We start from the raw sequence: 27,512 nt of genomic DNA, 5'->3' as shown, positions 1-27,512 counted from the left end.
TACCTCCTGAGAGATCCCTCTGTGAGTCCAGTCCTGTCCCAGGGCTCCCAAAGCCACGGTTCCTACTTTCCCAACAGCCACCCCACCTAAGAATTCCGTCTTCCAACCGCTGTCCGTGGCAGTTAGGGGACTTCTATGGCCCTGAGTTTGCTTCTCTGGGGACCAGAAGGACCTGATCCAGACATGGACAGGTCCTGGAGACGGTGGCGGCCCAGGACAGGCCCTGCTACCCCCGGGTTCCTCTTCCTGGAGCCCTGCGCCCTCTCTCACGGCCGCAGACAGGACTGGGGGCCCATCCCTGTTGCCGGCACTGGGTGCTGCCCAACTGCATCTGTTCTGTGGGTTTGGGCTCGCTGGGTCCTTCCAGAACGTGCATCCCTCCCTTGCTTCCCCAGCCCTCGGCCTTGGTTCTCAGCCCCCAAGAGAGCAGGAACCCGTCCAGGCCTGGCTCAGCCCCCCTTGCAAGACTAGTGGCGTCTCCACCGGTCACACCAGGAGGGCAGCTGGGGGTGTGGCCACACCAACTGCCGCCTCCGGGGCATGGCCGGGGCCTCTGGGAGCAGCCTGTTCCCCCTGCCGGTGTCTCCAGCCCCTTCAGAGGTTGGAAGACTGGAGGAAGCCCCCTCCCCGCCTCGCACCCCAGGACAGGGCAGCTCCACAACAGGGTCTGCTGCGACAGTCTAAGGGGCTTGCTCCCCCGGGGGTCCTCTGCCCAGTCAGAGAGGGCGTCTCAGGCTTCCAGGGGGCATCTGGGAGGCTTTGGAGGGAATTGCTGCCCTGCAGCGTGGCTCTGATTCTTGGGGCTGAGGGAAGCTTAGAGCCAGGCACCCCACCCACCCACGGGCAGAGCGCTGGGCTGGGCGGGCCTGCAGGTAGCTCGAGGCTGGGGAAGGCAGGGTGTGAATAAGAGCAGCGGGAAGAGTGACCCGGGCCCTTGGAGTCCTGCAGGCGCCCCCAAGGGCCCTGAGGAACTCAGGGGTAACCTCACAGGGTGGTCAGTTGGGGGGTTTCTACCGTGTGCCCCCCAGCCAACAGCACCCTGGAGAGGTGGGCCCCAGGGCTTGCAGGGAGAGGAGGGAGTTGTGTGCAGCTGGCCCCAGACCTCAATCTGTGGTCCAGTCTCCCAACCCAGAGAGCTGGGCTATAGGAGCAGCCCCCAGTACACGGCTCCCCGAGAGCGGAAGGCTGCAGGCCTGGGGGGTGGGCTATGTCCTCTGTCCACTCTCTCCACTCGTGCCCACTGCTCCCAACCAGGGCCCGCGAGGCCTCTGACCTCTGTGCTTATTCGGGGGGACAGATGACCCTGACGGAGCCTAGCCCAGGCTCTAGGGCTGAAGGGACACACAGGAGTCTTGCTGTCCCTGCAAACCCTTCAGACTTTCATCAGAACCATTTGCTACTGGACGAAGTACCAGAACGGGCCCTGGGGATGTGTCACAGTGGGGCTTGTAAGGACCCTGATAGCCCTCAGGCCCCATGGGGTAGCGCTGAGCCCCCGGCCACACTGGGGGGACTGACCATGGAGGACACATGGTCCTCAGAGACCCCAGATCTGAATCAGCACCTCCATCCTGGGGGCTCCTGGAGGCTGGTGCCATTTCCATGGCGACGAGGCCACTGGGGGAGGGGCTGAGCTGAGGGCCTGGATGATACGTGGGCACCGAAGCTTGTTTCGAAGCTCTGGGAGCAATGGCAGGTGGGGGTGGGGACAGCCCCTTCTAGGACAAAGCGAGGTCCCCAGGGGCCGGATCAGAGCTGGGGTTCCCCATCAAGGGGGGCAGCCTTAATGCTGAGCACAGGGGTCACTGGGACAGAAGCAACACAACCTTTCCTGGAGGAGAGTTAGGAAGTGACCCCTGCCCAGCCATCCCTTCGGAAGGGCCCCCTCCTGCTCCAGGCCGGGAAGAAGGCCACACCTGCCCTCCCCCAGGCAGCTCTGCCCCATGCCCCCGACCCAGCCTATAGAGAGGGGTCCCCGGGGGGAGGGAGGGGTCTGGGATGCAGAGGCTTGAGGGGCGGGAAATGGAGGCTCAGGGACCTTGGGGTGGAGGGGGCTGGATCCATCACCATCAGGGTCAGACGTTACAGGGTGACCAGGGCTGAAAGGAGAGCTCACTACCTGTGGCATTGCCAGTGTGCTCTGATGTGGGGACCAGGGATGGAGGATCCTGAGGTATGGGCAAGCCATGGGGCTGGCGCAGCCTGGGAGGGCTTCAGAGGCAGGCAGCAGAGGGACGGAGGACCCTGGGTGCTCTTGGGGAAATGGTGTGAGAGGAGCTATGGGAGTGGCCAGAGGGCAGAGGCAGAGGGTGGGGCTAGATGGGGGGCAGTGAGAACTGCTGGGCGGCGGGGCTCGGGCGGAGGGGCTCGGGGCGGAGGGGGTAGGTAGTATGCAGGCTGTACTGGCAGAATCCAGGGATGGACACGGTGGCAGTGGGACAAGTAGGCTGAGGAGGGGACAGGCCCCACTGTGACTGCCTGAGTTCAAACACTCGTGAGTGACCCAGGCGGGAGGCACTGGCACCCCTGTGAGAGTGAAGCTGGGGTGGCTCGACTGTCCCAGGGAAGCAGCTCCCCCCTGGGGCCCCCCTCCCTGTGTGGCGGCAGGCCAGAGGAGGGGCGAGGGCAGACTGAAGGGTGCAGCGGCAGAGGGGGCTTCCGCCCGCCCTGTGCGGCTCTCCCTGGACCCGGCTCTGACCCCTGGGTGTGCACCTGTCAGTCCCAGAGCTGGCAAACCCGGAGTCAGGCAGGTAGACCTCGAGACGACTGCTGTGGAGCACAGGGGCCGGGCGCCTGGGGGTCCATGAGGAGCCCCTCTCGAGGGGCCGGCTCTGCCCAAGGCTCACGCAGCCCTACGTGATTCCCTGGCTCCCTGCTGCCCATGGTCACATGGGGAGGGGCCCGGGGCCAGGCAGGATGGTGGAGGCTGCACGGAACTCGAGTTTCAGCTAGAGCCTGTCTTGGTGGGAAGACAGGATGGAACAACACGGACTCTTCTGAATCCTGTGCAGCCCACGCCCCCCTCCCCATGACAGGCTGTCTCCATCTGACTCATTTATTTATTCAGCATATGATAACCAAGCACTCGGAATGTACTGTCCCTCATTGGCTTAAGAAAGGATGAGAAAGATGTGACCGAGAGCTGGATGGCATCGCTGACTCAATGGACATGAGCAGACTTCGGGAGATAGTGAAGGACAGGGGAGCCTGGCGTGCTGCAGTCCATGGGGTCGCAGACAGTCGGGCATGACTGAGTGACTGAACGACAACAAGGCAGTCTGTGCCCCTAGGGGCTCATAGCCTGGTAGGGAGACAGACTCACCAACGGACAGCCATTCAAAAAGACAGGTGTTCAGTGGCAACAGTCCCTTTCTGCCTGGGGTACTCAGGTCAGGCCTTGCATAGGAAGGGGCATAGGAACTGGGGCTTGATGCATAGATAGGAGTTTGCCAGACATGGAGCAAAGAAGAGGTGTCTCAGCGGAGGGGCTGGCGCACAGAGGTGGGGAGCTGGGAAGCCCTAAGTCTCAGAGCAAGTGAGAGAGGGGCAAAGGCCAGTCCGGAGGTGGGAGGGGGTGTCTGGGAGGGGCTTGGGTTTGAGGAAGGTCACATGGTCCAACCAAGGGCCAGCTGGACCGGGGAGGCCAGACAATGGGAGGCGAGGCCGACGTCAGACCAGACAGGAGCTTCCAGGCCCCCTTAAGTCCTTCTGCTCCGAGGTCCCTCTGAGCATCCATGCGGCCAAGGCCAGCAGAGAACATGAGGTGTCCAGGGGCCCCGCCAGGCTCCTGGACCCTGCCACCTCTCAGGCTGCGCTCCTAGCAGGCTTCCTCCCGCTTGGCTCCTGCCCGCACCAACCCCAGCTGCTCCTGCATCTGTCTCCTCAGAGCCCCCCAAGAAGAAGCGCCTCCCCACCCCACGCACCTCCTGCTGTCTCCCTCCTTCCCACCCCTTTCTTCCTGACTCTCCTTCCAGACGCCCAAGGGCAGGAGTGGGGCTGGGAGGAGAGGCTGGGCTGGCAGGGACACTCGGTGTGTGCCGGGAAGGAGCATGGGACAGGGCACCGGGGACAGCAAGGCACTCACGGCTGGTGGCCCCAGGCCCAGGCTGCTCCTCCTGTGGCCAGCCTGATGGGGGCCAGTGCCACGGGACCCCCTGCTCTGAGCCCCGCGGTGAGCTGTGTTGCCTTGGGCAGGTCACTGAACCATTCTGGGCCTCTGTTTCCCCACCTGTAAAACAGCAGCTGCCACATACGGGAGTGATGAAGATTAATTGAGTCCTGGTACAGCCGGGGCCCCGAAATGCCAGAGAGAGAAATAGGATAGAAACAGGAAGCCGGAAGAGGAGCGCAGCCCCACTCCACGCCAGGTTTTGGAGCGGGGAAGGAGGGAGGGAGCAGCTGGGCAAGACGCAGCCCCTGTCCTTGGGTTGGATAAATGGGGAACAGGGTCCCGGATGGTGGCGTTTGGGACGAGGAAGAAGCAGGCCGAGCCCAGGTTGCAGGGCTCGGGGCAGAGCCCTGGGGCATGGGTGTCTGGGGCCTCACAGGAACCGCGCCAAGCCCCAGCCCCGGGCCGGGAGGATGAGGCGAGGTCTGTGCAAGGGAGCCACCTGGCCAGAATGAGGTTGGTTCTGAAAAAGGCTTTCCCCTCATCCGGGGCTGTCTCCCTCCCTCCCTTCAGTTGATATATGTCAAATGAGTGCCCAGCACAGGCCAGGTGGTGGGGTGCCCCTGCCCCCGGCCCCCGCCCAGCACAATGAAGCAGGGACTCTGTCTTGAGAAGCTCCGGGTCTAGCTGTCAAACAGCCCAGGACAGCCCACTCCCCCTGCCCCACCACCGCCTGCCGGTACAGCCAGCCTTCCAGTCCTGGGACAGGCCGAATCAGCTATGGCCCACAGAGCCCGCTCACCTGCGGTCGTGCTGCTAGCTGAGGGCGCCCACCCTGACGGACCAGAGGGCCAGCCTGTTCTTGTCTCCCCGCTTCCATCTGTAGGTCCCAGCAGGTCCCCACACAGGCCGGCCGACAGAAGCCTCGTAGGAAAAGGCAGCATTCAGGCCAAGCTGAGGAGAGGAGAAGCAAGGCGTAGGAAATCAGATGGAGAAGTGGGGCGTCCACCTGGACCCCCGCCCACTGGAGAGAGCCCCATCAGGTTTCCGGTCTAAAGCTGGCCGCTGGGGTCTCCACGGCTGGCCCTGTGGCTCACTAGCTGGGTGCCACTCCCTGGTAAACAGGGTGCCCGGGTGGGGCGGAGGGCGCACGGCCTCGGTTCTCTGCCCAACAGTGAAATGCACAGGTCAGAGTCATTATTTCCCTCGCCAAGGAGGGACCCAGGAAAATGTTTCGACCAGTTCAGAGGTAAATCCAGGGAATGCACAGCAACAGGGAGGAAGACAATCTGAGATGAACTGACACAGAGATGCAGCAGGAGTCCCGTGCCTCCCGAGGACAGGGGCCATCCGCATGACGGTGGTCTCCTACAGCCACTGAATCGTAAGCAGCTCCAGGTCAAGGGAAGACAGAACCACCCGTGGCGGAGGGCCACCCTCTCCAGTCCCTACAGAGGGAAGGCGGGGCTGGGCCATGGGCACAGGGACACGGTAGCCAAGGCCAGATTCTCTGAACAGCTGGCATTTTGGAGGCAGACGTCTGGACCAGGAAGTACCCCACAGGACAGGAGGCAGAGCCCCCACAGCAGGCCTGGAGTCCAAGGCCCGGGGTGGAGGAGGCCATGAGCAAGGGTCCCCTGTTTGGGCTGGGCCCAGAGATCCCTGCCAGGACCCGGTCTTCCAGTTGGATCCCTCCTGTTGGATCAAGGAGTCATCATCCAGGCCAAAGCTACAGGCGCCCCTCCTGTCCCTCCTGGAGGAGGCCTGGGGCAAGAGGGGCCCCAGAAGAGAGGCCGACCGGGACTGTCCATCAGAGGGCCCAGGCCAGAGGCATGGGGTCGTGGGGTTTCCTCCCTGTGAAGGGCAGGGGCAGACCACCTCCCAAATGCTGCCCTTCTGCCTAAACGCGTCCTGTGGGGCCAGCCTCATGAGCCTCGGGACCTATCTTGAACCCAGGCTCTGGGGCTGAAATCTCATGACGAGAGCCCCCGGAAGTTTGGGGCCCAAAACGCCTCCCCATGGCTGGGAGTCCCCCAGGGTGGGGAAACTGACCCCTGGGAGAGTAGAGCCCTGAGTGGGGAGGGGCCACCAGGGAGGCCGGTCAGAATCCAGAGGGCAGGAGGGCACCCACTGGGCACCAGGCTCCCCTCCAGCCCCACACTCCATCAGGGTCTGGGAGGGATGCCTCTGCTGGGCAGCGTGGAGCTGGCCTCAGGAGCTGGGAGCCAGGAGAAGGCATGGCCTGGCTGCAGGCAGGCCCCAGGGTGTCCTCAGGGCAGGGCCTCAGGCTCCGGAAGGGCACCACCGCTGAGACTGTGGCTGCCTTGAAGGCTGGGCAGACCTCGCCCAGAGCACGAGCCCTCTGGGGCCCCCAGGTTGATAGGTGGGGAAGCCGGAACTCCAGGGGCCCCAGGTACTCGGCCTTCCCCCAGGGTGATTGGGACCAGCTCACCAGGCACCCCCACGGCCCTGAGGCCTCCCCGAGCGGCCTGCCCCTCACCCACCCCCTCTTGGAGGGAAGCTCAGCCCCACTGGTGGCCCTCATCCCGCGGGCTCTGGGCAAGGCGGACAGCACCAAGCAACAGAGACAGAGAGGGCCGAAAATAGGACTGAAAACTTTCTAGTAATCTCACAAAAAAATAGAGATTGATTCATTTTAATTACATTTTATTTAACCCAATATATCCAAAATACTCGGTGTGGGGTTTATTCTAGCCTCCAGGCAGGTGCGATCGGGACCACCCCTTGTCAGTGTGCAGAGCTGTGGCGGAACATGGCTGAGGGTAGATGGGGAGGTACTGCCCTGCCCTGGGGCCCTGGGACGAGACCCTGGCCACTGCCTGGCTCTGCATCTTCCTCCCAACCCCGCAGGCCCCGAGGCCTGCACCCCCTCCCCATCACCTGACTGCTGGCCCAGGGTGCGGGGCGCAGGGAGGCAGCCGCCCCCCACTGCCGGCTCCCCTCTCTCACCCACGCAGCATCGGGATTCCAGGCACAGAGCTCCCAGGTGGGCGGGAGGCTGCATGACAGGTGGGGGCTGCTGTCAGCGCTGCAGGCCCCCCCCATCCCCGCCAAGCCGGTGCCTCCCGCCTCGCCATCCTGGCTGGGACCCCTCCCCCTCACTACCCCGGCATCCAGTGGCCTGTGTCCAAGTCAGCCTGGAGGGCTTCAGCAATTTGACAAAGTTCCCCACCCCGCCCCTACCCTGAGGGCTGCCATGGGCCTCCAGGAGGGAGGAGGGGAGCCAAGGGGCCCCAGGGGACAGGTCCTGAGTGAGTCCATGAGGAACCAGGCCAGCGTCCCAGCACTGGGCACTGAACCTGACCGTGACCACGGCCTGCAGCTGCGGTCACCCTGTGTACTGCAGGGAACACAGGGCCAGCACCAATGCAAAGCCAGGAAAGGGAAAGGGCTGAATCAGCCAGCACCACCCACCCCAAGGCCCCAGGTCAGGTGTGCGGGGAGGGACCTCTGCAAGGGCGTGGGCGCAGGGCGAGGGCTGCGTGGCCTTCCCAGACAGTGAGGGCCAGGCTGACATCACCCGGGACCAGGGCGGTGACATCCAGAAGGGGATCGTGGGGAAAGGGAGAGTGGCAGCGACAGCGGGGTGCCCTTGGTGGGGACACTGGAAAAGTCAGAAGGTGGTTTCTAATAACCCCTCCCCCTCCCTGGACCTCCCATCCTGATCTTGAAACCCCAGGGGCCTCTCTCAAGCCTCACCCACCATATCTCACACACACACAGGTGCCCCTGAAACCCATCCATCAAGGATGCTGTGGGTACCACAGCCTGGTTCCCATAGCAACACATAGATGGTGAGGGAGGGGAGAGAGTGGCAATGCACAGAAACACTTGATCAAGAACAACAACTTACAAAAATGAGCATTCAGGGAGAAATAACCTTGAGGGGCAGCCCAGCCCTGGGCTGAAGGCACCGCTGCCCATCCCTCACACAAACGCACTGGCCAGCGCTGGCCGCAGAATGGCTCTGCCAGCAGAGGACAGGCCCACGCAGCATCCCTGAGTCTGTCATGGGGGTGGCCAGGCCCGGTGTGTGGGAGGAGCGTCCTGGGGGAGGGGGATTCTGCTGTCCAGCGGAAGGCCAGGACTGGAGCAGGGCTGAGGTGTGGGTGGCTCGTCTGGGGTGACTTAAGCTCCGGAACCCCTGGATGGGAGTGAGCATCGGGAGGAGGCTGCCCAGGAGGCAGCCTGCAGAGGAGGAGAGGATTGGGTCTGCGGAGAGCAGCTGTGAGAGGGGGTGGCCAGGCAGGGGGCGAGGCAGCACGTCAGCCTCCAGTGCGGGCTGCACGGGTCAGGGGTGTGGAGGGGCACCCAAAGGGCCTCGAAGACCTGCCGAGGGAGCCAAGGAGGGTGCCAGGGGTGCCAGACAACCTCAGGAGTCAGATCAGGGGGTCATGAACTGGAGTCCCGGGTGCGTCCAGGCCCCAGAGCCCCGGAGGAGTGTCCCCAGACTCCCCCACACCGCCCCGTCTGAGAAGCCTCCTTCTGAGATGTCTACCTCAAGCCCGAGGAAGGACGTGGACTCCCGGTCCAGCCTGCAGTGCGGGCGCCCACGGCCCATCTGTTCTTGGTGGGAAAGCCCACATGGCAAGGGGTTTTCCTACATGAGCAGAAAGGAGCAAACCCCGGGCAGGGTCCCGGCGGGAATGCGGGTTTCCTTCTCACCAGGGATGGGACTCCGGGAGGCGTAGCTTGCTCCACCAGGGGTCAGAGGAGAGCGGTGTTCATGCCCCCCCAAGGCCAGGCGGGGATCCTTGCCGGGTCCAGTGCCCCTCCCTCCCCGGGCTGTTTCTGAGGCCGAGGATGGACCGGGGTCTCATAGTCTGGGATGTCTGGTCCCCTTTACTGGGAGGCGTTAAGACTTCTGGTCAGGCCCCCCTAGCCAATACCTCCCACAGCGGACAGAACGATGTGGCAGAGGGTCTCTGACCACCCGGCCGACGTCCTCCCCGAGGGCAGGCGCCCTCGTCCCCGTTTCTCCTGAGTGCAGAGACACAGACTAACATTTTCCAGCAGAAATGTACTGAGCACCAGGGCAAAACAGAGACAAGATAATTACGGGGATAACAGAGACTAAAAATAGCCTCCTTCGCAGCCCAGACTCCTGGCACTGGAGAAGCCAGACGAGCCAGCACAGGAGCCAGACCAGGGCTGCCAAGGCGGTGGACCCCTGGCATGCCTGCGGGCGAGGAGCGGGTGCAGGGCAGCGTGGGGACATCCGTGCTCAGGCAACGACTGTCAGGGCCAGGAAGGATGGGGAGGAGCCAAGCTGATACCAAGGTGCGGGGGTGGGGGGGTGGTCTCTGCAAGAGGACGACGAGAGCAGGGCTCTGGAGGGTGAATAAGAGTTTGGCAGAAAATGACAGCTCCCTGCAGAAGGGATGGAGGTGGGGGCACCGTGGGCTGTGTCACGGCTCCCAGTGGGACAGTCAGAAAGGCGGGCAAGGGTGGTGTCAGAGGGGCCTCCAAGGCCACGGTCGGAGCCGTTTGGTGACCCTCGGGGTGGGGGCTCACTTCCTCCTCAGGAAGCCTCTGCATTTGGGGAACAGACTCTAAGCCAGACTCCAGGCCCGTGGGTACTCTGAGCCCGGGCCTGGCATGCTCCGTGCGGGCTCCACGTGCACCCTTTCCAGCTGAGCCCCAGCTGCCCCCATGCTCCTTCCTCAGGTCAGGGCCAAGCCCGGGGCTCAGCCAGGACATGGGGAAGGCCTCAGTGAAGGGCACCACGCAGTCCTGACCCTCTCTGGGGCTGAGCTGAGGAGGCTGTGCTTGGAGGTGCCTGAGGCGCGGCCGAGCCCAAGGTCCCAGGCTCCTGCCAGGAGAGCGGGTCAGCGGGAGGATGCATCCTGCCGCAGAGCCAGGTGGGAGGAAACAGCTAATGAGAGCCTGCGGCAGGCCAGGTGCCTCGGGGAGGGAAGGTGGAGGAGGTCTGCCTCTCAGGGATTCTGGAAGGACAGAGCCCAGCAGGGTGGGGAGGGGCCAGAGGGCTGGAGGGAGCGAGGCAGAGGCTGAGGGGCGGGCGGAGAGGAGTGGACACGGAGGTTGGGAGCAGCTGTGAAAACGGGGCTGGGGAGTGGGCGTCACCTTCCACCGCGGGGCCCTGGAGGCTGGCCTGGAGTTGGGACTTCACCCAGAGGTTGCAGAGATGCTTAGAGATCGGGGCTCAGGGCCTTCCCGGTAGTGATTTTATTCTTTCCAGACTGTTTTACTCAGGGAGGGTGTTTCAGAACAACGCAAACCAAATGCAAACACAGGCCCCAGCGTCTCATACAGCGGCACCCCCGGGGGAAAGCATGTATGTGGTGATGGTAAACAGAATGAGAGAAGCTATTTGAAATTCCAGGAAGAAGCAAAACAAGTAGAAGGAGGAAAATTAGCCTTCTAGCCTGGAGGACGCCAGGTCGGGCTAACAGCATGCAACACGAAGTTAGCAGGGAAGGCACGCTGGCCTCCCGGGGAGGGGTGGGGGCTGCTGCTCAGGGACGGGTCATCTGGGACACCGGAAGCCGGTGGGATGACTCGTTCTCTAAGGAGACACGGAGCCCCAGCCAGCTTGCCTGGGAGAGCTGCCATGGGTGGGCAGGGCCCGGTGTGGTCCAGGCCTCTCCTGGGGTCCCCACGGAGACAGGGTTGTCGTGAGGCTGCAAGGCCCGGGCTGGGGACAGAGACGCAGCTCCAGGTGGACACATGGGTGCAGAGAGAAGAGCAAGACTGGCCAGCCAGGGTGGGGGGCTGGGAGAGGGCACCCCTGCCCTGCCCACGGCTTCCCACTTTCAGAAGGTCCGCCCCGCTGGCTACTCCACAGCCCTGGGGTCTGGCTCCAGCTTCCACCGCAGCCCACATTGCTCTCCTGGGGCCCCTGAGGTGGCCTGGGGGCAGCCCTGGGGCTCTGGGATCCTCTGCAGGGGTCCGGAGTGGTGAAGACAGGACGGCTAGTGGACGGACAGTGTGATGCCGGTTCAGGGTGACAGAGGGCAGGGGGACCCAGCGGAGGGGCCCAGAGCAGGGGCCCTGGCTGCCTGATCCAGGATGGCAGAGATGCGGAGGAGGCCGTCGGGAGAAACTGCCGACCCCGGCTTCTACTGGGCCTCAGTTTCCCCACCTGTGGAGAGGCCATCCCAGAGAGGAGTGGGGGTGGAGGGCCAGAGGAGCCCCCGCAGCTGCTGCCCCCTGGCGCGGAGGGCTGGGTGCTGGGCTGCCCGGCCTCCTTCCTGGAGGAAACAAGCGGATGTATTCCTCCCGTCCCAGCTGCTGTGGAAGGGGACACCAGCTGGGCGCTCGGCAGGCAGCGTGGGAGAGCCCCTAGGCTGTCTGGCAGGTCTGAGGGGGCCCCTAGCAGGGGGGAATCCAGGAAAGGGGAAGAGGCATGAGAGGAGTCTCATAATTTGGGCCAGTGGGCAGCCAGGGCCCGGGGGGCGATGACTGGTCAGAAGCAGGGGTCATGAGTGGCCAAGGGGAGGGGACAGGGAGGCCAGAAAGCACACTGGCCTCCCGTGGACAGTCCTCTGACCCTCAGCAGGAAGAGGAGTGGCTTATAGCAGCAGCCCTAGTGGCCGAACCAGCTTGGATCTCGAGGTCAGGAGCATCCCTTCAAGAAAGTCATTACTTTGAGCATCTTCCAGGAGGTAGGCCTGGAAGACAGGGAGTCCAGGGTGGGTCCCTGCACCCCCGAGCCTCGGATCAGGGCAGGCCTGGAGCGTACTTCACGCCTTGGACCCAGAGTCACTGTCCCCCCGCCCCCTGCAGTTAGGTGTCCCTCTGGAATTCTCAGGTGGATGAGCTACTGGCTGTGCACCCCCCACCTCAGGGCACAGAGAGTCTATGACACCCCTGGGCAGCCAGCGAAGTCACAGGCAACAAGACCTATCCTGCCGGCCCATGAAAGCCCACTGGGGGCACAGGCTTGGCTGGGCCTGGGGGCAGCCACACCCAACGTGCTGAGCCTACCCTGGCCGGCACCCTGCCCTCACATCCTCACATCAGCTCTGCAGGTAGACTCGATTTTATAGAAAGAGAGGCCCTGGGACTTGAGCCCCAGCCCACCCGGCTCAGAAGCCCCCCACCAAGCTGGGCGTGCAGGGTGGGCCCCTGGGGCAGCCCCGCCCCCAGTCCCATCTCTGCCCTTCCAGCTCCAGCTTCCCTGCCAGGGAGGGAGGAGATGAGACCAGGGCCTGAGGGGTCTGGATGGGCAGGACGGTGGGGGTGGGGGCAGGGAGCACTCTGTCCAGGGGCCTGGGCTGGGGGATTCTCCAGGGTGGCTGGAGGTCCCACTCCCCTGCCCGGACCAGCCCACTCCACTCCGCCCTCCCTCCTCTTTTCTCGGGACACAAAGACACAGAGCTGCCTCTCAGATTACTGCGAGTGTTCAGCTTGCCTGTTCTACAATCATCCAATTACAGACAGGAAATTCATATTAAAAGGAAAAAGGGCCCAGAACACCCAGCTTCTGATGCGAGCAGGAGTAGGTCTCCCGGAGAAATGACTGACTCTCAGGCATCACCATGGTGCCCAGCCCCCTGTTCCTGCCGATTTCCTTCCCCATTCTTGTCAGCACTCTGAGCGTTTGAAAGGAATAAAGGAGGAGAACAGGGAAGAGGCGGCCTTCACCGAGGGCGTCACACCGGGCACCCGCTCGGTTCTGCGTGCACGGTGACGGCGTTCCTGGCAGCGGGTGGTTCTCGACGCTCCCGTGTGCTTCCGGCCTTCCCGGGTGGCCCCTGCGTCCCCGTGGGCGCCGTCCTCTCAGCAGGGGCGGCCGCGCCCAGCCTCCCACCCCACCCAGCAGAGCAGCCCCTTCCGAGGGCAGGGCCGGCCCTGGCAGGCCACAAGGGCCTGCCGACGACCACGGCAGCTGCGAGGCTGGGAAGGGGCTTTTACCACCAGCCTGGCTGGGGCGAACCTGTACACCTGTACCTGAATGCCTGTCCCAGGCGTTCCGTCAGACCCTCATCCCCGAGAGGTCCTGAGGGTCTGTTATGAGTACGACAGACATTCCGTATCAGACAACTGGAACTAAAGATCAAGGGAGATTATCTGGGTGGGCCGGGGTCCATCAGTTGAAAGACCTGAAGAGCAGAGCTGAGCCTTCACCAGAGGAGACGTCCCATGCCCAAGGGGCCCCCCTGCCCTGCAGACTCGGGGCTGGCCCTGCAGTCCCACCAGCCGGTGAACTGATTCCTCGACACAAACCCCTTCATGTCCACCTCCCCAGGCCTGCTTCTCATCCCACGCTGCCTGGTGGAGGGGTCTGAGCCGCCCCACCCACAGGCCACCTGCCCATCTCCGGTAAGGACCTGGCGTCCTCCAAGAAGGCAGGTGTGTTACGGCTTATGTGCGCAGTGTGGACCGTCTAAGGTCTCGAGCCCACAATGGTTTTAGTGATGGCTTCTCTGTCTGCAGACCAGGAATGTGAGGCTCTTCACTTTCCAGTATTCACTGGAAAGACTGATGCTAAAGCTGAATCTCCAATCCTTTGCCCACCTGATGCGAAGAGCTGACTCATTGGAAAAGATCCTGACACTGGGAAAGATTGAGGGCAGGAGGAGGAGGCAGCAGAGGATGAGATGGCTAGAGAGCATCACCACCTTGGGAGATAGCGAAAGATGGGGGAGCCCGGCGTGCTGCAGTCCACAGGGTCGCAGAGTCGGACACACCTGAGTGACTGAGCAACCTGAGGCTCAGAAAGATCAAGCTTAAGACCCTGCAGCCAGGACTCACCAGGGTCTTCTCGCAGCAGGGACCTTCCCCAATTCTCATGGGTCCACACCCTGAGAATCCCCTCTGGGCCCACAGGCCTCTGGGCAGGCGTAGTCCTGGCAGCAGATGCGTGTCTGGCACCCCCGCCAGCCCCCTCCCCCAGCGCGTCCCACACCTTGTCGCCCACTCAGCGTGAATGTCAGTGGCTCTGGTGTTCTAAGATGGCCAGCCGTACCCCCTGGGTTCCAGGGTCCTGCCACCCTGAGCGGCCTCCCTCTGTAGGCGCCCTCCGGCCGGCAGAGAAACAGCAGCACACACACACTAGTAAGTTTCAGTGTTTTATTAACAAAGTCTTAGAAAAAGCGTCTGTCTTCAGGTGAGGTGGCAAGGTGGACATGGCCTGGCCTGACAGTCGAGGCTTGATCCACAGCGGGCGGGGACTTGACCACACCCCCCTGAGGACCTTGGGGCCTCCCCGTAGCCTGCGCCAGGAGAGCAGGTTATGGCTTATATGCAAAAATAAAATCTGGGGCGGGAGGCGGCGCTGGCAGGACGCAGGACGGAGGGGCTGGCAGAGTTTCCTGCGGGAGCTGGTCTCCTGAGTCTGGGAGCCCCCAACCAGGCCTGCTTGGGCTGCAGACACAGGTGGCCGGCCAGCACCAGGGTGTTGGTGGCTGGGGCAGTGGGGGTCCGGGCCAGGCCGCAGCAGGGCTTGGCAGGGAGCCTGAGTGAGCCCCAGGGGCAAAGGTTTCCGGGCCTCCTGGGGCTGGGCCTGGGGCCACCGGGCAGGGGCGGCCGTGGCGGAAGCTCTGGCAGCAGAGGATGGCCGCGCAACGGGCAGGGGCTCCGGGGTGGGAGCCAGGCCAGGCCCGGGAAGGCGGCGGCCCTGGGGGCGGGCGGGCAGTGGGCAGCCAGCGGGGCGGGCATAGCAGCAGGCCCTGGCCCTCACACTGGCCCCTCTTCACCATCAGCTCTCTGTTGGGCCCCCTCCTCTGGTCTCAGGCTTCTCCTCTCGTGCAGGCAGCTTGTAGGGGGAGAGGACAAGGGACAGTGCCGGGCACAGCAGCAAAGGCTCCGCTACATGGAGCCTGGAGACCTGAAAGGAAGGAAGACACAGGTGGTCAGGGACTCAGGGACCGCCAGGGCGGGGCGGGGCAGGGCAGGGCTGACCTCTCAGAGAGCAAGCCCTTGGGGTCCTGGGGGGCTGTTTCTCAGCTAGGCCAGAGGACTGGGGGCCTGGGGCCAGGGGCTGGGGGGAGCTGGGGGGCCCTTGGTGAGGACAGCCAGGGGCGGGGTCCCCTGCATACCTGTCGTCACTTTCCTGGCTGCAGAGGCCGGCTGCTGCCTCAGCCGGCTGGAGGACTCAGGCCCCAGGGGACCTGCCGCCTGCCATGGGTGAGTCATCGCGCGGGGCTCTGTCCCTCTCCAGGCTGGCGTGAATCACTGGTGCTGTGGGGAGAGAAAACACAGGGCCCTGTGAGAGCTGGGTCAGCAACCTCCCCCAGCCCTGCTCCCCACTCCAGCCCCCTCCCTGACCCCTGAGATCTCCCCTCGGCACCACCCCAACCCCATCCCAGCAGCTAATTTATGGGGATGCCAGGGGCTCTGAGCCTCCATGGGCTCACCTGGGGTGGGGTGGGCTTCGCCCAGGGCCCTCCCAACCCTATGGTGCCCCCTGGTGGTGGTGCCAAGGGGCAGGGGCTCACCTGAGGGGCCAGGAGGCACCAGATCGCCAGGTCTGTTGCCACTGCGGCGGCTGCTGCTGCTGCTGTGTCTTGAGCTTGGGCTCTCCTCCAGGGGGAGGGAGCCACACTGCCCAAGGCTGGCCAGCTGCCCCAAGAGGCAGCAGGGGTGCCAGCCGGTCACGGCGACTGCCAGGAGAAGTAGCTTCCCTGAAGCCCAGGCTCCGGGGGCACCAGTGGCCCCTGAGCTTCTGCTCTGGGGTGTTCCTTGAGCTGGGTGCACGCCAGCCCGTGCCATCTGGACACTGGGTTTCTGAGTGCCCAGAGGGCCCAGGCATTGAGCAGGATGAGGAAACTGTCATGGCCTGAGAGTATGGAGGGCGGGGTTGCTGACTCAGGCCAGTCCACCATCGGGGAAGACAGACGCAGGGAGGGTGAGGGCTGGGTCTGCAAGGAAGGGAAGCCCCTTGGCTGTCTGGGGGACACTGCCCGCATCTGGGTCACGCGTGTCTGTTGGAGTCGGGCTAGGAGGCTGAGGTGAGTGTCCAGCTGCACGAGGAGACTAAGGGCTCCCCTGCAGGGGCGGGCCACTCTAAAGTCCCGGCGGGCAAGGGCCACGGGCGGGCAGGCGGGGCCCAGCACCCTCTACTCGGGCTGAGTCCGGTCGCTGGCTACGGACTCGTTGGTGAGGGCGGGCGTGAGGGACTCGGCCTCTTCCTCAGCGGGCGGGTGGGGGCCAGTGGGCTCGGCCGCCGGCTCCAGGCCGTCCTGCACCTCCATGCCCTTCTGGATGAGCTGCTCCAGGGTCTTGGGCAGTGGGGGCCTTAGGAAACGCTTGAGCTTGGGCTGCAGGGTGCCCACCACGTACTGGATGATCTCCTCCTCCTCAGCGTCCACATACAGCGTCTGGTACAGGTCCCGCTTGCGCCACAGGAACTGGTCCAGCGGCTCGCCCTGCTTCTGCGGCAGGTCCAACTCCCGCTGGATGGCCTCCCGGGACAGCGTGCCCTCACTGTACTGCAGGAACTCCTTCTTGAACTCCACCCAGTTCTTCACCGAGCCCTGCTTGAACTCCCACCACTTCTTGGCCGGCCCGTTCATGTGGTTCTGGATCTGAGACAGCCAGTACTCCTCGGAGCCACCCACCTGGCGCAGGTAGTCCTCCAGGTGGCTGAGGAACTCCCGCGGGTCCTCGAAGACCTGCGTGTCCACGCCCGGGCTCAGCTGCCCGTCCTCCCCCGGCCCCCAGGGCGGGTACTGCTGGGCTTCCACTTCCTCCTGCCCAGGCAGCTGGCCGGCAGCCGGTGGAGAGGTAATGGCATAGGGGCTGACAGTGTAGTCGTAGTTGTCTGCCTCCTGGCAGTAGCCCTCGGGACCCCCGACGCCCACGGAGACGGTGTGGCGCGCTGGGTCGCTGCCCACCGGGTACTTGCCGCCCCCGGACTCCAGGCGGTCAGCCCACCTCTCCAGCCGGTAGAAGACCTCCCGCCACACGTGCATCTCCCGCTTGACCCAGCGCTCCAGGTTGGCGATGGTCTCCTGGCAGCGGCTCAGGCAGGCCTTGATGGACTTCTTCCAGCGCTGCGAGTCGCTGGTGGGCACGTACCCATCCAGGTTGCTCTCCAGCTTGCCCACGGACCGGTGCAGCCCCTTCAGCTCCCGCTCCACCTGCTTGGACACTTCAGCGAGCAGGTGCCGGTGGGTCCTCCGCACGTGCTCCAGCATCTCCGCCCGGCACTTACCGATCTGCAAGATCACGTTGGGCTTGGCGGCCGGACCGCTGCGGGGCCCGGGGTAGGCGTGGAGGCCGCCGGTCGTCCTGTGGTCCAACTCCATCGGCTTGCAGGTTGCGGCGGGGCTCGCTCGGATAGGCGGGAGAGGGAGGCTGCAAAATCCTCTTGGGGATGGCGAGGGGCTGCTGGGGGCCGGCTGCGCGGAGCTGCGAGGCGCGGCGGACGGGTCCCGCGGAGGAGCGGCCGGTCCCGGTTGGTCGCGGCGGCGGCGGTGGTGGCAGCGGCGGAGCCGGAGGACTCAGCGCCCGAGCTCTGCGCTGAGGCTCGGCCGCCGGCTCTTTATGCCGCCAGCGCGGCCCGTGGGCGGCCCCGTCGCCGAGCCTCGGCTCCGATTGGCCCGGGCGCCGGCTCCCCGCCCGCGCCCCCAGCTTGCCGGCCCGCCTTCCCGCGCCCACGCGCGCTCCCGGCGGAGGGAGGACCCACCCCCTGCACACCCGGCGGCCCGGGGTGACTAATGCGCTCGCTCGCGCCGCCCCCTCCCCGACCCATTCAGCCCGTGGGGACCCAGGGATGGAGCTGGGCACGGACCGCGACGCCCCCTCAGCCAGCGCGGGGCCCGGAGGCCAGGTGAGCGCCCCGGGGCCCCCACCCGGAGCTAAGGAGGAAGCCCCTCTCCCGGGCCCCTCCCGGCTTGCTCCTCCAGTGACTGCCACCTCCTGCCTGCGGGGGGCTGGGGGGTGGGGTGTGGGAGGAAGTCCTGGGCCACCGGCGCAGGCCCTGACCTTGCCCAGCCCGGGTCTGCAGGACATTCAGCCACAGGTGAGACCCAGCCGCCACCACGGCACTCGGACCCTCTTCCCTGATCTGAAGACCTTGAGGCATGTTCGTGCACACACACACTCACAGGTGTCAGGTGTGAGTCCCGACGTGGCCTGATCCCTCTGTCCCTGCCCTGGAGCCCCTGAATCCAGGCCTGGAGCTGGCCCTGCGCCCTGTGTGAGGGGCACACACCCAGGGCTTGGCTCCCCCGGCTCCCCTGGCCATGGAGTGGGTGTGTGTGTGCCTGGCTGGCAGTAGCTGGGCATGACCGCCTGTCACCCCACTCCCAGGTCTTTGCTGAGGCCAGGACTTCTTCACTTGGTGCCTCCAGGGACACCTGGAGGCTGCTTTCAGGGGGCAGGAGGTGGGGCAGACGGAGGGGTCCTGCCTCCCACTGCAGGGTGTGGCCCCTGAACCCCCAGGGCACAACCAGAACTGGTCAGAAGCTCCAAGACTTCTAGGAGGATGGAGGTGGGGGGTTGGGGGAGGGGGGAGGGTGCTGGCAGCCTGATGCGGTTGGAGGCTGAGAACCAAAGCACCATATACCATATAAGGAACGGGGCTCCGGAAGCTGAGATTCCCTCCAGAGGGAGGTCCCTTCTGCCTCCCTGGCAACAGTGTGGGGAAGGGACGTCCCCCTGGATGCCCGAGACAGATGGCTGTGGTCCCAGGTCCTCTGCAGTTCTACGGGCACAGGTGGCACACATTGCCCGCAGCCACGCACCACTGCCTGTCCAGATGCCTTCCCTGCAGCCAGCGCCCTCACACACACTGCACACTCACCCCTCCCCCATATAGACACTCATACCTCCCACCCGCCCATCCTCCCCCCATCCAGTCATCCCTGTCTGTCCACACCTACCCCCTCATGCCAGGCCCACCCGCCCCCAGCGTCTTGCTCACACGCGCGAGGGCACACGGGCGCCCACGCTGCAATCCCCCCTTTGGGCCCCACCGGAGGCCCCTGCTGTCCTGGGAGCACCCCTCAGAGCCAAGCTGCCACCTCCTTTCCCACTCTAAGCTTTCTCCCCTAGCCAGGAGGAATGTCTCCCTGGCAGAAACTCCCCCTGAATCGCGCTCCTGGCATTTCTAATTAAAGGCAAGTGGGTGAGCAGAGAGGGAGCAGGGTGGGGAGTGGGCCAGCCACTGCCAGAACAGGAATCCCGGGGCTGGAGGCAGTAGGATGTCTGTGTGCGTGAGCGGGCCTGGTCACCGCCGCCGGAGTGGGGCCATGAGCCTGCGACCACATCTGAGGGCCCTGGTCAGGAGAAGCCTGCGGCGAGCCAGCCAGGCAGGGACTGCGTGTGTGCACCTGTGTGCTCGCGCATGTGTGTGTGTGTGTGTACACCTGCGTGTGGCGGGGGTGCCAGAGCCAGCACCTGAGTGACCAGTGGGGGATGGCTGGTCAGCCCTCAGTCTACAGAGGCCCTGTGGCCCCCAAGCCGTGGGGCGGCTGGGGCAGGAGGCTGGAGGTGGGCATCCCCTCTGTGGGCACGAGAGCGGGTCTCAGGGCAGCCTGGCAGGCGAGCTGGCCTCGACCCCGGCCCTCGGTGGCCCCTCTGCCCGGCCTGCCGTAGGCGCGGGGGGTGCTGCACAGAGGCTGCGCTCACGAGGCCGCTGTGACAGGTGATGGGCCGCAGCCGCTGCTCCGGGAACACTTAATCGCTGCCCAATTATCGCCCCAGAAGCCCTCAGCACACCCCCGCGCTGCAGCCTCAGGCTCCATTCTCCCGCCGCCTCCGGAGAGGAGGCCTGGCCAGCTCTGTGCTTAGGGGGGCTGCCCCGGCATCCCCTGTCCTCAGGGCTGAAGGCCTCCAGCTCTAGCCCACCCAGAGCAGGCCGGCTCAGGCTGAGGAGGGGCGGGTGCAGCGGGCAGCCGGGGTGTGCAAGGACTGAGTGGGGCCCAGCCCCCCACCCCCGGCTCTCAGAGCCCAGCTGGGCGGCTGTTCCTCAGGCCTGGCAGCTCCTGAGGCCTCACCTGCTCCGGACGGAGGTGGGTGAGCGGGGGAGGCTGGGTCTGCCCAATGTGAGGGTCCGGGCAGCCCCCATTCCAGCCCCTGCGGGTTCTAACACCCCACCCCCAGGGCTCGGGGCTCCCAGCCCCCAGGGCTGCTCTCCCGATGCTGAGACCCTTGTTTCAGCCCCGGGTCTCCTCACCCTCTCCAGCCAGCCACCCCTCCCTTCCCTGCAGCACCTGCCTTTCCAGGACTGCTCCATGATCAGGTTGACCAGGTTCCGTCCCCAGGGTACACACCTAGCTCTGCAGACCCATCAGAGCCGGGCCCAGGCCCCACAGGCACAGGGGCACTCCTCCGCGGGGCGGGGTGGGACAGGCTGTTGGGCCCGGGCCTCCCTCCTTGCCCCTCTTCCGGGGTCTGGGGTGCGTTTTGGGAGCCAGGCTTGGCCTGCCTCTCCAGCAGGGCCTCAGCCGCCGCCCTGCAGACTCGCAGCCTCTCATCAGCCCGCAGTGTGGGCACAAGCATCTGCAGGCAGAGCTCCCGCTGTCATGGACCCCCTGGGCCCAGGTCACTGCCTCCTGCGGCGGGGAGGGGGGCTGTGGAGGGAAAGCCGCGGCGTCCCCGGAGCAGCCGTCAGCCACCCACTCTCACCTGGCCCTTCCTGCCCAGCTTTGGCCTGGAGTCCAGGTGCCCGCCCTCCACGTGTGCCCGCCACCCGTCCTGCCAGCCGGTGGGGCCTCCTCCTGCCTCCTGCACCTGCCTGCCCATTCGTTTGTCATTCCCGGCCCGGCTGTCCCGGTGCCCACCCTGGCCAGCACTGCTGCCGGCCCCTCGCCCTAAACCAGGTACGAACCCAGGTCTCCCGCACTTGCTGCTTCCCTCTTGCTCAGCCAGGCACTTAGAGCCGAGAGCCGGGTGTGATGGAGGCCCCAGAACACCGTCCGCACCCTCACAGCTGAGCCACGGAGCCTGAAGCCGGCCTGGCACAGAGCGTGCGTGCGCAATGGGTCGTGGAGCGGGCGAGATAGTGGGCCCTTCTCCCTCCCTTTCTGGTTGGGAGACAGTTGGCGGTTGCCCACGTGAACCTCAACTGTCCGTCTGTAAAGTGGGCTGACGGTGCCAGGGCCTGGGGTCCAGTGAGGCCGAGTGCTGGTCCTCTTGCCTGACCTGGTCCCCACCCGAGAACGCCCCCCTCGTCCTGAGTCCTGCCGAGAGCCTCCCGTAGGAGCGTCACTTCCGGGATCTGGGAGGTGGGAGGTGGTTGGAACCCCTCCCTGTGGCCCCTGTGGGGAGCGCCCATGTCCCCGAGGCAGTGGTGGGGCCAGAACACCTGCCCGGGCTCCAGCAATGAGGCCGAGCAGAGGCCCTGGGGACAGCCGGCTGCAAGGCCTGGGGCTCGAGCCCAGGCAGCCAGGAGGGCACTGCCGGTCCAGCCACGGTCCCGAGCCCAGCTGCGGGGGGCCGGGCCGCGGAGAGGCCGGGACAGCGGGTGGGGACCCTGGACATGGGGGCAGAGCTGGGCCCTGGAGGAGCACGTCCACTGGGAAACGGAGGCACAGAGAAGGGAGAGCCGCTGGGGCTGGTGGTCTCCTGCCTGGGGAGACAATCTCCCTCATCTCACAGAGGCCCTGAGCCGGCAGGCAACGGCTGGGGTCCCTCTGCTCTGCGTGCCTGCGGGGGGCCTGCTGCAGCAGAGCCTCTGGGAGGGCCCAGGAGGCCAGGGCAGGAGCTCCGGGGGATCCGGCATGGGCTGACCTGAGACAGGAGTGACCCTGAGCAGGGGGCTGGGCCCAGCCTGGGGGCCGGGGTAGGCAGCGGGCGCTGGACCATGTGGGGACACGGGGGGGGGGGGGGGGGGGCTGAGCTGCTCCCTGAGCTGCGGGAGCGTTTTTTCTTTTTCTTTCCTGTCCCGCCCCTCCTCCAGGGCTTCCTCTCCTCTCCCAGTTGGCAGGGTGTGTGCTGCGTCCTGTCCCCGGAACAGGCAGCCTCACACTCCAGACCCTCCTCCCTCCTCGCCAAGGAAAGTTCTGCATTTTCCTGACAATACCAGCCTGGTAGGGCCTCCCTGCATCCTCCAGGCCAGGGCCCCAGCAGGGGCCATGGGCAGGGCGGGGCGGGGCCCGTCCTCAAGGGACACTCTTTCCTTGCCACCCCCAGCCGTTGCGCAAGGGAAGGCAAAGCCCCCAGCGAGAGGGTCCAGGGCTGCTCCAGGCCCCTCCGCAGGGAAGCCAGAGCCGGGACAGGCTGGTGAGAGGGCGTGGGGACGGTCTGCTGGCTCCCCAAGGCGCTAGGTGCGTCCTGCATGACCAGGGGTGGGCCCCCTCAGCACCCGCCTCCCGGGCTCAGTTTCCTCACCCGCAGAGTGGGTCCAGCCATCGCTGCCCTGCTTGGCTGTGAGGTGAGTCAGTCAATCAAGCGGCACTTCCGTAGCCTGGCTTGGCCGGCACCGAGCAAGGTGGGGTGGTGGGGAGGTGCAGGTCACCCATGAAATAGGGCCACCGCCGTGAGCCCCCACACAGTCCCCAGAGGACACCGGGCTGGGCATGGCCTGAGGCATGCTGCCCACGGGGCCACTGCCCTTGGCACTGGGCCGCCAGCTGGCGGCACCTCTGCTCAGAGGGTCAGGCCCTTCAAGGAGCAGCCGCGGCGTCCAGGGTGCCTGCCGGGGAGTCGGACAGGTGGGGCCTGGGGAGCAAGGCTGTGTGGCTTTGCTGTTGGGAGCTGGAGAATGGGGCCAGGAGGCAGAGGTGTGGGGCAGGAACACCGGCCAGGGCCGAGGACACCCCTGTGCCTGCCGCTCGCTGGCCAACGCCCCGCACAGCAGCTGGAGCCAAGTGTCCCCTCTGCTGGGCAGGCGCCCTGGCCGGGAGCTGGGCACCCCCTTTCCGCACCCCACCCCCACTTCTCCTTGAGGCGTCTCAGGGTGGCGTCCTGTGGACCCCTTGACCCCACTGACCCCGCCATCCTCGGCGCCCTGAAGGGTGGACAGCCGTGGAAGGTGGGGAGGAAAAGGGCACTGGGCTGCTGGGCACGCTGGTCCGCACAAGGCCCCGGCCAGCCAGCTGCCCACCACACCACCTTGTTCAGGTGACGGAGGTCTGCCCAGTGTCAGAAGCTAAGCACAGAAGCTCAGCCAGGCTCACGGGGCATCTACATCCCAGCCCAGAGTCACCACCTCCAGGAAGGCTCCCCGGGCTCCCGATGCGTGAGCCTCGTCTGCCCTGGGCCCCTGTTGGAGCCCCTGAGCGCAGCATCCTCCCACCTGTGCAGTTTGTAGGTGTGTGTGAGTGAGCGTCAGAGTGTGAGAGTGTGTCAGTGTGTCAGTGCGTGTGCTTCCTGATCTCTCTGGACGAGGCGTGCTCCAGCTGGCCAACGGCCAGGCCCTGAGCTTGCTCTAGACACACGGAGTGGACAAAACGCCCTGCTCACTGCCCGAAGAGACTCTGCCTGCTCAGCGGTGCGCCCACACCCCAAGCGTGCTGGGGCCAGCAGCCCAGCGGGGTCCTGCGGGGCGGGGACGCCAGAGAGTGAGCAGGACGACAGGGGTGTGGGGGAGGTGGGAGGGCCGCTCTGAGAGCTCATGTAGGGGGTCAGGATGAGAGCAGAGCCGGCTCCCGGGCGGGGGGCTGGGGGATTGGAATCGTGCAGCCGCCCCCTCCCCTCTGCCCACTGCGGCACAGCCGGGCTGCGCACAGCCCCCACCGCCTCCCTGGACCCCCAGGGGCCCAGCAGAAACCCTGAAGGTGGCTGGGCCCTCAGCCAGGATGCGGGGTGCACTGCCAACCGGCCCAGGGAGATGTCCCCAGAGCCGGGTGCCTCAGACGCCCGTGCCAGGGAGCGGGTGGTGGCCGCTGCTCTGCCGTGCTCTGCGTTCCCATTTACATCTCTGAGCCAGCGCAGTGCGCCAGCCTCCACCACTCAGTTCCGGGGCCATAAAAGGAGTGGGGCTGAGAATAGCTCGCTGTGACGCGGGGAGCTTCCCCACGCAGGTGCAGGCGGCGCCGCAGGCGGGCGGAAGGCAGGCTCTGTCCCAGCTCCGCCCCCGCGCGCGGGAAACGGTGGCGGCCAGCCCGGAGGAGGCCCAGGGTCCCGCCTCCATTCTCCCTGTAGCCTCTCCTTCCCTGCCCCTGGGGCTGGGGCCTGAGCCCCCTGCCCTTGAAGCCACCCGCACCACGCGTGCGTCTCGTCCACGCCCCCGGTCCGGCCGAGGCCTCTCCTGGGCTCCTGATCCACAGCTGCACGCCTGGTGCAGCTGCAGGCCCCTTGCCCGCCGAGGCTGGCATCGCCCCACTCCCCGCCCTGGGGTGTGGTGCCTCCCTGTCTGCTGCCGGCCTCTCAGATGCCAGTCACGGCCGCAATGACCTCTGGCCCCAATCTCCACCCGGCCTGTCCACGGCTCAGCCGCGCCTCCCTGGGCCTCTGTCTCCGGGGCACCGTCTGTGCCCTCTGGCCCTGTGCCCGGCCGTCACTGCCAGGCAGCTCTTACCAATTCTGAATAAAGGGTCTGTGCTTGTGTTCTGCCACAGACCCCACCCGCTGCACAGCAGTCCACCTGCCAGGGCCCCCATCCTGGTTCGGGGGTCTCTCTGGAAAGAGGGTCGACATGGAAGGCGTGTGGGAGACAGGGCCTCAGTGCGTGCCGAGCATCTCCCTGTGCCTTGGAACACAGCTGGGTGCTCACTGTCACCCATTTTACAGACGGGGAGCTTGAGGTGCAGGGAGGGTAGGGGATGAGCTTGGGGAACCAGCTGGTGAGCACATGACTGAGTCTCCTGGCCCCAAGGCCGATCCCCATCCTGCCATCTGCCACCACTGGCCAGGTGCAGGGTCAGGCTACCCGGACACCCTCTGAGCCTCAGTTTCTTCAGCTGATGGGCAGGTGGCCCCTCGGAGGTTCAGGGTAAGGGGCTGGTTGGCAGGACAGCCGACACACAGCCCATGTTCCGCGTTCTTGGTCCTGAGTTCTGTGTGTGGATCTGGAGGTGCTCCCCAGGGTGTGGGGGCCACAGCAGCGGGAGGCGGGGCACTCGGGGGAGGGGCTGGTGACCTCCGTGACCTGCACACAGCACGCCTGCCTCCTGGCCTGGGGACACCGGTCCGACCCCCACAGGCCAGGGTAGATCCCGGACCCCTGGGCTCTCCCTGCCGCCCTGGCACAATGCCCCCTCCCCGCTCCCTCCCTCCCTTTCCTGGCTGAGCTCCAGTGGGAGGGTCAGAAATAAACCAACATGGTCGAGGAGTGCACAGCCCAGACCATCACGGGCGCCCCCACCCTCCCCCCACTGCATGGGTTCTCAACACACACTTGCCCGTCCCTGCCCACACAGCCTGGGGATCAGGGCCCTGCTGGGGTTGGGCAGCACGTCAGAGGATGGGCCCCTGAGAGAGGAACTGGGCCTGGGGCCAGGGCCTGAGGGCGCAGGCCAGGCTGGGCCAGCTGTCCCGGGCTGGGTGCCGCCCACCGGCTCTGGGAGCAAGCCTGTCCCCACCCACCCGAGTGCTGGCCCCGGCCCATGACTGCCCTGTGGACAGGGTGCTCCCTGCAGGGAGGGAGCCCTAGGACCCCTCAGGTCTCGGGTGGAGGCTCTCCCTGCTCTGCTGGGGCCGCCACACCTCCCACCACCCCCGCCTGTGTGTGGCACCCACTGGCCCCAGCCCCTCAGTCCTCCTGCAGACAGTGGTCATTGTTGGCGCGTCCTTGTCCACCTCAAAGGAGGCCAGCCCTCCTGGGGGCACCTGGGCTGGGGCTGGGGAAGAACCCTGGGGGGACTGGAGAGGAGGGGAGCAGGAGGGCCCAGGTATGGCCTCTGGGGGCAGTGGTCCATTCCCCAATCCAAGGTGAGGATAGGGTCCAGCGCCCTGGGTTGCCCCCCACCCTCTCCAGCCTCAGTGCCCCATGTCCACAGACACAGACCGTCTGAGCTGAGAAGCAGGGCCTTTCCACAGACCCCCGGCCCCCGCGGCAGGCCTGAGGGCCACTCCTCTAAGGGCCCTGAACAGAGCACTTCCTGGCAGGGGTCTGCACTAGCTCCCCACCCTCGGCCCTGACAGTGCTGCCCACCCCAGAACCAGGCTGTCCTGGGGCCCCACGTGCCCCCACAGGGGTGCCTCAGGGGCTTGGCTCCCTCAGGGTTGGGGTAGAGCCTGGGGATCTGGGGAGCCAGACGGCAGCCCCACCCCTGCAGGGTCAGGACCCCCAAGTGCGGCCCTCCTTCCCAGGCCCTGCTCCCCACCCAGCTCAGCCTGGGACCTATCCAAGCCAGCCCATCACCAGAGCAGACTCGTCCGCCCAGGAGCTTACCACCCACTGCCCGTGTCCATGGGCAAGAGCAGTGTGGGGAGCCATCCATCTCCAGCCGCCCCAGCCCCTGCCGGGGGAGCTGGGTGGAAGCAGGCCCTCCATCTACCATCTAAGCACCGCCTGAGGAGCTGTGCCCCCTGAACTGGGCAGGCAGACTTTCCTAGATAAACATAAAATGCCATGTCAGGAGCCCGCATCTCAGTGTCTCCCCTGGCAATATGAGAGGGAGCCTGGGGAGGCAGGAGGTGGCTTCCTGGAGAGCCATCCCAGACAGGCCTGCAGGCTTACCCACCACGTGTGGCCCCTGGTGCCACCCTCAGCAGGAGGCATTCATTTAAGATCCATGGCCCAGGCTGTCTTTGCTTCTTGCCCCTTGACGTTCCAGTCATGCGCCCTGCTTGTCGCGATGCCCTGCAAAATTGAGGAAATCAAGGACTTCCTGCTCACGGCCTGGCGCAAGGACGCCAAGTCTGTCAAGATCAAGAAAAATAAGGATAATGTGAAGTTGAAATTTTGATGCAGCAGATACCTTTACACCTTGGTCATCACAAAGAAAGAGAAGGCAGAGAAGCTGAAGCAGTCCCTGCTCCCAGGTTTGGCAGTGAAAGAGCTGAAATGAACCACATATCCTGCTTTGAACTGTATTAAAAATTTTTAAATTCTCAAAAAAAAAAGATCCACAGCCCACAGTCCAGGCTCTGAATTCCAAGTGTCCCACTTGTAAGTTGTGTAATCATTGTCACACCACTGTCTCCATGGCCAGCACCACCACCAGCACCACCATCACCGTCATCACCACCACCATCACTGTCATCACCATCTCTACCACCACCACCAGCACCACCATCACCACCACCATCACTGTCATCACCATCTCTACCACCACCACCACCACCACCACCACCATCACCACCATCACTGTCATCACCATCTCTACCACCACCACCAGCACCACCAGCACCACCACCACCACCACCATCACTGTCATCACCATCTCTACCACCACCACCACCACCACCACCACCACCATCACTGTCATCACCATCTCTACCACCACCACCATCACCACCATCACTGTCATCACCATCTCTACCACCACCACCAGCACCACCACCACCACCACCACCATCACCACCATCACTGTCATCACCATCTCTACCACCACCACCACCATCACTGTCATCACCATCTCTA

General features: G+C 65.3%; 2 protein-coding genes across 18 annotated transcripts in view; both read right to left on the bottom strand.

Moving 5' to 3' along the window:
- The window catches only part of LOC101905222 (maestro heat-like repeat family member 5), a 28,089-nt gene extending 27,012 nt beyond the window's left edge, over positions 1 to 1,077 (bottom strand). For 7 of the 17 annotated variants that reach the window (XR_009490420.1, XR_009490421.1, XR_003038180.2 and 4 more), the window contains exon 1: positions 4 to 1,075. The gene's annotated coding sequence lies outside the window, so the exon portion shown is untranslated. Of the gene's footprint in view, positions 1 to 3 lie in introns of all 17 variants that reach the window. The other 10 variants (XM_025001993.2, XM_025001995.2, XM_059874393.1 and 7 more) reach the window with 5 other exon arrangements.
- Positions 1,078 to 14,150: 13,073 nt separating this feature from the next.
- On the bottom strand, positions 14,151 to 17,559 carry ARC (activity regulated cytoskeleton associated protein). Its single transcript, NM_001206407.2, has 3 exons — positions 15,532 to 17,559; positions 15,133 to 15,274; positions 14,151 to 14,921 (listed from the first exon to the last, which is right to left on the bottom strand). Exon 1 carries the CDS (start codon positions 17,341 to 17,343, stop codon positions 16,153 to 16,155), a length of 1,191 nt encoding a protein of 396 aa, NP_001193336.1. The 5' UTR covers positions 17,344 to 17,559; the 3' UTR covers positions 14,151 to 14,921; positions 15,133 to 15,274; positions 15,532 to 16,152.
- Positions 17,560 to 27,512: the final 9,953 nt, after the last annotated feature.

This window comes from Bos taurus, chromosome 14, assembly GCF_002263795.3.
Source record: "Bos taurus isolate L1 Dominette 01449 registration number 42190680 breed Hereford chromosome 14, ARS-UCD2.0, whole genome shotgun sequence".
Taxonomy (NCBI): domain Eukaryota; kingdom Metazoa; phylum Chordata; class Mammalia; order Artiodactyla; family Bovidae; genus Bos; species Bos taurus.
Note: the sequence above shows the minus strand (reverse complement) of the source record. Positions and strands in the feature narration are given on the sequence as shown.

Excerpts from the sequence above, each read along its gene's own strand:
- ARC (NM_001206407.2), bottom strand. The coding sequence starts at position 17,343 with ATGGAGTTGGACCACAGGACGACCGGCGGCCTCCACGCCTACCCCGGG.